Source organism: Pogona vitticeps, chromosome 3, assembly GCF_051106095.1.
Source record: "Pogona vitticeps strain Pit_001003342236 chromosome 3, PviZW2.1, whole genome shotgun sequence".
Lineage (NCBI taxonomy): Eukaryota > Metazoa > Chordata > Lepidosauria > Squamata > Agamidae > Pogona > Pogona vitticeps.
In genome coordinates, this window is record NC_135785.1 from 123,135,348 (window position 1) to 123,148,020 (window position 12,673).

The following is a 12,673-nucleotide window of genomic DNA, read 5'->3' on the forward strand; positions in this document are numbered from 1 at the left end:
GGAAGATGGGCACAAAATGAGACATGGATCCCTGTACTGATCAGGATTTTGGCCTTTCAAGAAAGCCACCCTGTCCACCAGTTTATGTTCTCTTTTTTTTCCCCCAAGATTTTTATTTTTTTTAACATAAGGGGTGACAAAAAGGAAAAGGGGACTTGGAAATTTATGAGGAAGAGGAGAGACAAAAACATACTAACAACCATTCTGTACTTATTGCCATATCAAAGTTTTGAGTTATTCTGTTTTCTCTTTTCTGCCTTTTAGATTAAGTTCTCATTTCCATATGTGCTATTTACACGTTGCCTGTTAATTTAGTCCATTTGTTGAATAGGTCCCATCTTTCTGTTGCCTTTTGTAGAGGATACTCCTTCATGACTTCTGATAAAATGTCCATTTCTGCTATTTCCCGTATTTTTTTGATAAGGTCTTCTTGTTTCGGTATCGTCGGACTTTTCCAATTTTTAGCATATAGAATTCTAGCTGCCGTAACAATATACACAACTATATATTGCTTTGACTTATCCATATTGTCAGGTATCATACTCAGTAAGAACAATTCTGGGGTTAATGGCACATTGCAGAGCAATATTTGTTGTAACAAATGTACTCTTTTTCCAGTATTTTTTCGCTATTCCACATGACCACCACATATGATAAGAGCTTCCCACTTGTGTTTCACATTTCCAACACTTATTTGATACATTTGTATACAGTTTTTCTGGGGTCATGTGCCACCTATAAAACATTTTATATCTGTTCTCTTTAAGGTTAACCGATCTTGTAAGTTTTATGTTACTTTGCCATATTTTCAGCCATTGATCAATATCAATATTATGCCCTATATTTTGTGCCCACTTTATCATACATTCCTTAACCATTTCATCCTGCATTTTAATTTCCAACATATAGTTATACATTTTCTTAACAATTTGTTCTTTTGAACCCAACAGCAGCTTATCAAAAGTCGTTTGCTCTGAATAGAAACCCTCTATTTTGTCTTTTGCATATCTAGATTCTAACTGTGCTCTAGGCCACCAATCTATATATACGTACATTCTGTGACTCTAGTTCTTCCTTAGACCTTAATTCACCATCCTTTTTTAATAAATCTTGATATCTTAATTTTGCTTTTGTCATAAGTCCAGGTTGTGTAAAGGCCTCTATCGGTGACACCCATGCAGGTGTTTTGTAATAAATTTGTTGTATAATCTTTCTCCACATTCCCAATAAGGCTCTTCTTATCATGTGTGAGTTAAAGTTCTTTTGTTCTTTATCCTTTTTATACCATAGATAAGCATGCCATCCTAATTGTAAGTCGTGGCCTTCCAAGTTAAATAGTCTAGTGTTTTCTAGGGTTATCCATTCTCTTATCCAATCTAGGATACAAGCTCTATAATACAGAACCCACTCCGGAAGACTAAAGCCACCCCTCTTGCATTGCCTTAATTTTAATCATCAGTTTATGTTCTGCAGAAACGTGCACTTCAGGAATCTGAGTGTTGTGTGACATTGCATAGACAAGTCTGTATTTTACAGAAGTGTCTTGGTTCTATATCATAACGTTTGTGTGTGTGCACGTGCATGTGCTGTCAAGTTGGAACTAACTTCGATCGACCTTAATGTGGCTTTCAAGGTGAGAGGCGGGGTTTCATCATGGCAAGAACTGGTCAGGTTTCAGGCAAGCTCCTGAAACTGATTGGGACCCCTTAGTTCTGCCTCCAAAACTGGGGGGGGGGGAGGACGTCGTTAGGAGAAGCAACATCTGAAGCAGCAGAGATGACAAAAGGGGAGAATGGGATTGGTGTAGGCTGTTTCCCCCTCCGAAGTCGCATCTGAGTGCACGGACCGAAGAGGAAACCATCTTGGCAAAGAGCAGAGAGTGAGAGACTGTAAAATGATGTTGGAAATATCTCCACCAGAGACTCTGAGTCAGTTAAAATATTTGTGTATGTAAGGAAAATCTCCATGGACCCAAATAACTATACAGAAATGAGATAAATATAGAGTCAGCAAATGGACTTTACCTTTTAAAAAATCTTGCTGTCACAGTAGAAGTGAGTCCCCCCCAGCTTGTATCAGAAGAACAAGAGGAGGGGAGAGAGAAAGGGAGAAGGGGGAGAAAACTACCTTGCCACGAAAGTAGAGCAATTTAAGATAAAAGCATCGCTCCCATGACTGAAATATCGATATTAAATCCTACTTACTTCAAAACACTGCAGATCCTTTAGATTTTTATTGTTGTGATTTGGTGACTATGAGAACTTTATACCCAGAGGGAAGCTCTATCCCCACCCCTCTTGGATCGGACATGTAAATAAGACTGAGAAAGGAAAGTAAGGTTACAGCAACATCTGCTGATAGAAGATTTAAACAGCACTCCTTAAAGAAAAGGAAAACCATCTGCTGATAGAAGACTTAAACAGGATCCCCTATTTACTTAAGAAGAAGGGGGGAATCAATATGGTGACAGAAATTGAAAAAAAGAGAACTCAAGGAGGATCACCGGCACAGGAACAGAATCTCAGTGGGATATTGGGGCAAGAATCATTTAAGGACTGGCAACTGAGTATTCAGGAGATGTTATCAACAGGGCTACAGCAAATACAAGGAGGGATGGTTTAGCTATGTGTTCAAATGAAATATTTAGGGTTGCAAATGACTGATAATAAAAGACAAATAGCCAAACTAGATGAAACATCAAAAAGAATGGAAGCAAGACTGGAGACCTTGTATGCAAAGATGGGAGACATAAAACAGGAAAGCAAGCAAGGTGAAATTACTCGGTTAAATCTACAAATAGAAAGAGCCAATGCCATGCTTAGATTCCAGAATCTACCAGAACAAAAAGGAGAAGATACAGTGCAAGATACATTACTACTTATTTAGCATCGCTGCTGGAGATGCAACCAGAGGATGTTGAACACAATATAGACACAGCATAGACCAGGAATAAAAATCTCCTCAGAGAAATTCATGATAAATTTACGAGAAAGATATTTCGAGATGAAGTTCTGAGAAATATACAAGGCAATGAACGTAATAGAAAATATACACAAATTAAGATCTTGAAACATATTCTGTGGCAAATAAGACAGAAAAGGAGACTATATGCAGAGTTGACATCTCTCCTGAGATCAGATTCAATAATGTATAAGTGGTTGGTGCCTGGAGGTGTCATCTTTGAATTCCAGGAGCAGAGTTATTATATTAACTCAAAAAGAAAGGCAGAATATTTTATGAAAACAAAGAAGTGGCTAGAAAATTTAAAAGCGAGAAGCTCTAAAGGAAGGTGCACTATAGAAATAAGAGTATCCAGGAGGAGGAAAGAATACCTTAACAATAAAAGTAGACTAAATGAATAAAATGTTTAAAGACTGTAGGATATAATGGGTATAAAATAGTAGAAGAATATTAATGATCAAAAATCAGAAACTATTAAAGAAAATACAGATAAGATGTTTTATAGATGATATATGATTTACTGATGGTACACAATGCTAACAATTTTTTTAAAAGATATAAAACTGTATTTAAATAGTGTGGGAAATGTAAAACACAGGAGGAGACTTTTATTATGTTTGGTGGATATATAGGGAATAATTTCATAATTAGACTAGAAAGATAGCCTAGAAAGCACAGACGAAAGAAGAATGTGAAGGTCCAACTAAGGAAAAGATAGATTAGTAAATATAGTAATACTGGAAAATGTGCTGTTTTTCTTTTCATCTCTCTTTCTAGTATAAGAAATGTACTGTCTCACTCTCTGGAATTTTACCCTTTTCTTATCCATACTTACCCCCCTAACCTTAAATCACCTTACCCAAAATCCTACCTCCATTGAAAAGAATAAAAATTTTAAAAGAGAAAATATGGCTTTCACAGTGTGATATTTAAGGAGTGATGCTTCCAGTTACACACACACACACACACACACACACACACACACACACACACACACACACACACACGTGGGTTTTCATGGCCAAGTGCGGATTTGAACCCTGTTCTTCAGAGTCCTAGTCCATCATTCTATTCACTACACCACACTGGGAATCCTGTATCCTAATTTAGCACAATAATATACTACAATGAGTGTTTCCTGTAGCCATTCATCTGCCTCAACTTTTCAACCTCTATGATTTGAACTTGTGGTCTAAAAATATACTTTTTGCTTCAAATTAACTATCTCTGTCTTAATATAGTCTATAGAGTATGCATTACATCAAAAATGTACTTCTCACAGAAAAAAGGTAAGCAGCTCTTTGAGATGACATATTACACTGGTTCATTACCACATGTAATTAATTTTTGCATTGTACTTAATTATGTTTAACATGATTTTACAGGTTTTTGATTTTTATTATTCTCAGGCTAAATTACTGGCACTTAAACAAAGACAAGAGGAGAGAATGAGAATAGAAGCACATCAGAATGAGCAGCGGAGGTAAAATTAATGAAAGGGAGTGTGGAACATACTCAAACACCGGATTTCCTTAGAACAGGGGTGGGCGGCCATCTTTGATCCTCCCATTTTTTTCATATAAAAATAGATGACTCACTGAGTAAAAAGTCTTGTGCTCTTTAGTGGCCTTTTAAAAAAGTGTTGCTGTTGTTTTTGTGGTGGGTATGCTGAGGGTTTCATAACATGGAAATATTGCCTTTCCCCATGCCCCCTCTTAAGGCAGAAGGGAGATTTTTAAGCGAAACAAACAATTACCCCCCCCAATGAATTTGGCATGTGTGCAGGGGATGTTGTCTTTGGACTCTTAGTGACCACATGCTTCATGTTGCCTATCCTGACTTGAATGTTCATGGAAATCTTTAATGTCAGCATGAAAGCTGTCTTGGTTTAAAAATCAGTGGTCAGTTGTAATGTAAGGCTCTGTATTCAGATCCTTTAGCGACTGCCATTCCCACTTCTCGGCTTACAGATCTGTATGTGGGATAGAGATTTTAAAATGAAGATGATGTTTGCATGGTGGTGAGGTGACTGTTCCATTCTGTTACTCTGTTCCTGATTCCCATGACACTGGTTCTCAAACTCTCTGTGGGAAGTCTGGTTGAGTTGTACAGGAGCCAGGGAAACAGTCACCATTGTCTTGTAGCTGCAGATCTCCTTCAACTGCATTGTCAGCTTCAGGGGATGTTGTATGTATGAATAATAAGACTTTCATTAATCTGATGGGAAATTGTATGACTGAGTCCAGCACCATTTTGAAGTCACAGTGCACTCCTACTTGTAATAGTATTACATAACACCTTTATAAACATTTATTCATCAATGAAAATGCAAAGTGATTTTATTTATTTATTTATTTATTTATTTATTTATTTATTTATTTATTTATTTATTTATTTATTTATTTATTTATTTATTTATTTATTTATTTAATATACCACCCATCTAGCAACCAAGGCCACCCTGGGCAGTTTACAACAAATAACATAAAACAACAAAGTAACAAAATAGCAAATAACATCATCAATACATAGGGGAGAAAATAAAAAAATCATAAAGTACAGTGAGGATAAAATTACAATATAATAAATAAATTAAAAGCGTAGAAAAATACAAAAACATGAAGTATAGCAGTATGATAGAAGTTATATTATTGGACATTATTGTATCAAAGTGTAGTTTGTTCAGGGAAGGCCTGTCTAAATAGCCAGTTTTGTAGTAGCTCTTTGTGCCCAGTGAAGGGGCCAGGCGAATTTCGGGCGGAAGAGAGTTCCATAATTGTGGTGCTATCATCAAAAAGGCCCGATTTCTAGTAATTGTTTTCCAGGCCTCTCTCGGGGTCAGAACTCGCAGCTGCCCTGCCTGCGACAATCTTATAGGGCGGGCAGACCTAACTGGAAGGAGGCACTTGGCCATATAGTTCTATTAGAACTGTTTAAATAGTTCTAATACATACAATGGTACAATACCATTTCAAATGACATTTTTAATATAAATTTCTAATCTCTTTTTAAGATTTCTAATAAATAGGTTCTATTTTAAGAAAAAAATAGGTTTGAACCTGCCTACCTTACCTACACCGTTGTCTTTTCCTGTTGCAGAAATCCATTCGAGCTTGTATGTTGCATACTGCTTCCTAATCTTGGCTTTTTGGCAACATTCTGTTAACATTCATTTCCCTGCTTGTATTTCTAAGGGTGAATAATGCATTTCTGGACAGGCTACAAAATAATAGTCAGCCAGGTGGCATTTACCAATCTGGATGTCTTGGGAATATGCGTTTTAGTGCTGACAGCTGGGTGAGTAACAAACCTCATCTTTCAAAGTCCTGGGGAATAAAAGCAATGGGTTTTAAATACACACACACACACACACACACACACACACACACACACAATGTTACACTACCTGAATAGTCTGTTGGTAATATTCATTGTCTGGAATAGGCATGGAGTCAGGGTGATGAATAAAAATTCAGCAGTCACTTTTGAGAGGGAGAAATCAGGACTTTATCTAAACACAAAATGACAGCTGCTCACTTCTGCAGGGTTTAGATTGCCTTGAATATACTGCTTTTATCACTCCTTGTGTAACCTACAACAGAAAGGGATCTTGGAAAATGTGTTTATCTGTTGAGGCAGAAATAATACGACGAGTATAATTCTGGCAAAGAATACCATCTGTTGAAATGTGAATATGAAATATTCAGATGCTTGTTGTTTTGGACAGTCTTTAAATATTGCTTTAAAAATGGTTGTTTCTGTGATTCTGGACACTGAGTGCTTCCATCTGAGAGCCCTTAGGATCAAGGGAACACTTGAGCAGTGCTAATTGGGCTTGAAAGTGCAAGGGACTAGAGGTGGGGCTATTCGTTTTTATATACGAATCTGAATATCCACACACAGGTGGAAATGACGAGGGTTTGGCCCCATGGGGCCGGACTGTCCATTCATGATTTCGCCGCTGCTGCCAACTCCACGGAAGCTTCCTATCGTGCTGTTCTTCGCAATGGATTAGCCACTCTGCGACCTAGCAGAGAGGCTTGTTATCCCACCTCCTGCTAGGACTGGGTAATCAATTGTGGACAACAGTGTGAAAGGAAGCCTCCGCAGAGCCTGTAGCAGTGGCAAAATAACCCTCGTTATTTCCACCTGTGCAGGGATATTCATATACGAATAGCCCCAGCTTTATAAGGGACCACTGTGATTAGCCCAGCACTCTAGCATATGCCTACCCATAACTTGCACTGCATACACACTGCACCCAAGAAAACGTTTCATGCTATTTTGCTCCACTCTCAAGTGCTGCACCACAGGGGCAAGGACCTGTCCCTTCAGGACCGGAGCCCATTTCCTCACTCCCTTCTCCCCTCTCCACCGCTGAACCGAAGGCAGATGCGTTTTTTTCTGATGGCAGCAAGCCAGGGAAGATGGGATGTGTGGCATAGGATCCTGTTCTGGTGGAGGGGGGGAGGATCAATGAGCAGCAGTCTCTTTCCTCCTTAAAAGCGAGGGAGTTTTTTCCCCCTCCACTTCATAAAAAAAATTCAAGTTCTTATTTGAGAAAATCTGAAGAAGGCACTACTACATGGGGGTGGGGGTAGGGAATGAAAAAAACCCAATGCCTTCACTAGCTACACACTCTTAATAGGCAGAGGCAAGGCTGGTTGCTCCCTCTCTCTCTTTTTGCCCCGCTCTAAAAGAGGCTAACAGTAGGCTTCATTACCCATGTCAGGAAAATGTCTTTGCAAGAAGACAGAACAGTTGTGCTGTGCTGATCTTCTCAGAAACTGTGCCCTTACTGTTTTTTTCTCTCCATTTTAACAAGGTTATTTAAAATATTGAGCTTTCTGCAGTCTCAGAAGATCTGTTAAGCATATAAAAGGAGTAAAGGAAGAGTGCCTGTTTCAGAGAAAGCGCCTATTTGTAGGTTAAACAGGCACAAACAGATCTTGTACCAGGGTCTCTGTAGAATCCCACAATGTCTCTGGATAGACGATATGTGGGTCATTTAGGAAACCTAGACAGAGGCTCTGGCTCAGTGGCATTGCTCATAATTTATGTTTGTGCAGAGGTCCTAGATTCAATTCAAATATTTCAAGCATATAAAATGTTGGGGAGCAGATCCGGGAAATACCTTTGCCTTCTCTTCTGTTGGCCTGCCCACACTTTACCACAGCTTCAGAAGTCCTGTTTTTGTGTTTGTCTGTGTAAGCAATTAGACTGGTGGACACAAGAGATAGGGGCTGTTTGGTGATGGCCCCATCAATGCTTTTACAACTCTCTTTCAATTGAATACATTCTGTCCTATCCATGCAGGTGTTCAAGTTTGCTTTAAAGTCTTACCTAGACCTATTATGATTTATACCTAGTACAAGACCAATTACAGCTGCCTTTTTTCAGTAGAATTTTCATAGGCTACTGTAGTTTTCAACTCTACTTTAAAATTGTTTTACAGTTTTTAGTGGGCTGAATGTTGTCTAATGGGTGTTATTGGTTCTACTATCAGTTGTACTCTGTGATCTAAGTTGTATTGATTTTTTACAGTGAATGTATATATTGAGAGACATCTTGGAGGTATTTAATCCTGAAAGGTAGCCTAAATGTTTTAAATAGATACATGAGCTAATTAGGATTCTCATTTCTACAGGGGTCTGAACATTTCTACTAAAATATGAATTTGCTAAACTGATCAAAATAGGTAGGTGAGTCTTCCAAAAGTGGAACTTCTATTAAAATATTGACTTCAGTGACTGAATTTTAGAAATAACTGTTTACCTCCAGAAATGAGAATGAGAAAGCCTTTTATGAGTATTTTATGTCCCTGCATATACTTCAAACCAGCTAATGGTTTTCAATGCCGTGAGGGTTTCTGAAAGCCAGGAAGTATATAGGGAAGGGGCAGCCTGTGTGTATGTGGGCGCACGGGCACGTACACGTGTGTACACGTGATAAAGGAGGAAGGAAAATGGATGAGGAGCTGAGGGCAGAGCAATAATACTGAAGAGTTCTTTTAGGGCTTAGCTTTGCTTGTTCCTTGGCAATATAATTTGACAATACTATAGGACTCCCCTATCCATGGAATCAGTATCCACTGATTCACTTATCCACTACCTGAAAATACTGACTCAAACCCCCCAGAAATAGCTTATGTGTATTTCCACAGTGTATTTATCAGAACTGGCCACTAGAGGGAGCCAGAGACAATGCAATAACATTCAATACTTCCGTGTTTTTCAGCACCTGTAGGAGGGACTTTGAACCAATCCCCCATTGCTACAGCGGTCCTACTGTACTATCCCTATATTTCTGTCATGAGAATATCATGGAGCTATTTTAGAAGTACTGAGATTTTGCTTTAGACAACATCATGAGGTCTAGCAATATTTTATTTTCCTCATAAACATATTTTTGTCTTTATAGACCTAGTTGTAGTCCTAGTGAAACCTGAGTATTTGATATTAAATAAGCTTTGCTATGGGTCTTGTTCTCTATTCTCATGCATGCCTGCTTTGTATTGTAAACCAACTCAACTGTTCAGAAAACTGTAAATATGCTAGTTGTACACAACTGAATTACTTCATCCTTTTGTTATTCTACTCAGTGGCATCAGATCTTTTTTTCCCACGTAGTAAAACACTAACTCTGATTTTATTTTGTAGGATTCCTGCCGCAGCACTTGGAGAAATTACCTTGTAAGCAGCTTCAGAGATTTTTTCTTGTTCTCCATCTCCCATCATTCAGCTTTGCTTGTTTGACCTGCTGTCTCTTTTATCTGTTACTCACAAGTATTTCAAGCTATTGATTATGTTGCTAGTGTTAAATGTCAAGGAATCTGTGATTTTTTTCTCTTTCTCTCTCTCTCTCAAACTTTCTCTTACTTATTGTCGCAGCTTCCACTTTTCAAGAGATTTTATGCCCATGCCCATGACAACTGCAGTAACCTCTCTTTATTGTGACCAACAAGCTTTCTGACTTTTACAAGCCCAGTGGCTTCATCTCTGTGTTATCTCTCCATTTTTAATGTATTGCTGAGACAGAAGAGTACCACTACTCTGTTTACTGCATTTGGTATTAATTCAAAATTTTAATGTGGAAAAGCATCAAAAATGTTACATAAATAAAAGTTTTCAATACTCTTTGGTGGAATAAGTTCACTAACAGGCTAATTTGCCCTGCCTGATTCTCACAAGTACCCACTGCAAGAAAACATTTATCTGCTGCATCAAATGAAAAAAGAAGTTGTTCTATTTTTGCAATTGCTTTCTGGGAAATTATTCTGCTGACCAGATACATCATAGAATTAATGAGAGAAAAATCCGAAGAGATCTGAGAAGGGACATCAGGATGCCACTGAGATATTTGTGATGTTTTACAAGTTAACAGGCAGTACCCTATATTTAATTAGGGCAGGAATGACTGACAGCTGGCTCTCATAACTCTGTGAACGAGGAAAAGTTGACATAATGCATATAAGGGCTGTCAGAATTGTGAACCCCCCAGGTCACACATGCTATGCAGGGAAGGAAGAAAGAACCAATTCTTTGTCATGGTTTCTATGTATACACACAATTGGATGTATCTACCCTACACCATTATAGCAATTTGATATCACTTCCAGTGCCAACATATCATTCTATAGAATCATTGGGATTTGTAGTTTGCTGGAGTTCAGGGGAAATGCATTGGAATTGTCCAATAGAAAACAGAGTACCAGAGTATTACACTTGATCTTAGCCAAAAGGCCGAGAAGCGATACGTCACATAACTATAGAACCCAAAATTCCAGAGGGTGGAACCATGGCAGTTCAAATAATATCAGATTGCTATAACAGTGTAGTGTAGATATAACTGCAGTGATATTATTCCTACAAATTAATTTGTACATTAAATGTACAAATTATTATACATTTAATAATTTTTGATGTGAGGGGTTTTAAACAACCTTCTCAACCAGATTGTAAATACTTTCCTAGTCTAGGAGCAGGGGAGACTGAAATGAAGTTGTCCATGCAGGGGATGAGCTAATCAACAACTTCATTTTGAGGTGGGTCTTATATATGTGAATCAAGCACACTGTAGACAATGTGGCTCCAGCACATATAATGTTGATATGCCATACGTAAGTACCACCACTAATATGCTGAAACTGCACATGAGGATTATTTTCAGCAATTAAAGATATTTGAGAGGGCTCTATAATGTGTACTAGTCAATACGGTAATCTCTGTTGTGTCATTCAAAAAATACAGACCAAAATACTTTGGGCGTTAGCCTACGATTTGCATAACTAAACCAACTTGCCAAGATGTATCTTGGATGTGCAACTGGTGTGTGACCAGATCACAGGAACTAATGCAGATAAACATTAAGAAGACTATAGAAACAAGGAATTTTTAGGGCAGTTGAAGGTTTCTTAGTTAGTTAGTTTGTCCTATTTGTGGGTGGGTCTACAGAAAACCCACCCACACAGACCAGTAGCTACACAAAAACTCCAGCCACTACCCACAACAAAAAAGAGGCATAATCAACATACTGGTAGACCGTGCAAATCAGAACTGTGAAGCTCAATTGCTCAGCACGGAACTCACCCATCTGAACTGATCCCTACAGGCAAATGGCTTTTCCAAGAATGAAATCACAAGAGCCATCAAACCAAGAAAACAACACCAAACTGAAGAGGAAAAATAGCCACCCACAAATAAAATATTTCTGCCATATATCAAAGGGGTCATGGACCAGATTGGGAAATTGTTGAAAAAACACAATCTACAAACAGTATTCAGGCCCACCACAGAAATACAACAAATGTTACGGTCCGCAAAAGACAAAAGGGACCCCCTCACTACTGCAGGAGTATACCGGATACCTTGCAGTTGTGGCCACGTATAAATTTGGACCACAAAACGCAGCATCCACACAAGAATCAAAGAACATGAGAGACACTGCAGACTAAAAAAACCCCAGAAAAATCGGCAGTAGCTGAACATGCCCTGAAACAAGCTGGACATGAAATTTTGTTTCAAAATACTGAAGTATTGGACAACAGCAGCAATCATTATGTTAGACTGCACAGGGAAGCCATTGAAATCCACTAACACCAGCAGAGCTTCAAAAAAAAAAGTCTAAAACTCAAAAATGTCTGGCTCCCAGCACTGAAAAATATAGCCTGCAAAAGGTCAATGAACTCTACCCAGGCACAAGGACCAGTGATCACTGCACACAAAAGACTGGCTAAAGAAACCCATCAATCACAGTGACGGATCATATCTTCTCCCTTATCTCAACAATACACCCACACACAAAAAAACACACTGATCACCATAATCACCCAATCTCCTGAAAAGGACAAAAGCTGATCCCACAGCTATAAATACTCAACTATCCCACAAACTGCACCAGAGCACAGAGAAAGTTCTGACTTCTGTCCTCTGAAGATGCTGGCCACAGAAACTGGTGAAAAATTAGGGAGAAAAACCTCAATAACATGGCCAGACAGCCAAAACACCTACAGCAACCATCGCATCCTGGCCATGAAAGCCTTTGAGAATAGCCTTTGTTTGTTTGTTTTTTGGTCTGAGGGCCAAACTCAGATTTAATAAGAACCTCTGCAAGTGCATTCCAGTAGTAGTAATAGTATTCCATTTTGGTCAATGACCATAATAAAGATTTTTTTAAGTAGCTGAAGACAGAAGTAAAGTAAACTGGGGAGGTG

The 12,673-nt window shown here is 38.5% G+C and overlaps 1 protein-coding gene across 3 annotated transcripts in view; it reads left to right on the forward strand.

Moving 5' to 3' along the window:
- Window positions 1–10,097, forward strand: part of EPSTI1 (epithelial stromal interaction 1) — a 62,762-nt gene extending 52,665 nt beyond the window's left edge. For 2 of the 3 annotated variants that reach the window (XM_078390706.1, XM_020797025.3), the window contains exons 9-11: window positions 4,371–4,444; window positions 6,156–6,258; window positions 9,621–10,097. In XM_078390706.1, the coding sequence (XP_078246832.1) occupies window positions 4,371–4,444; window positions 6,156–6,258; window positions 9,621–9,716 (273 nt within the window). In that variant the 3' untranslated portion in view covers window positions 9,717–10,097. Of the gene's footprint in view, window positions 1–4,370; window positions 4,445–6,155; window positions 6,259–8,608; window positions 8,660–9,620 lie in introns of all 3 variants that reach the window. The other variant, XM_020797026.3, reaches the window with a different exon arrangement.
- The last annotated feature ends 2,576 nt before the right edge of the window (window positions 10,098–12,673 follow it).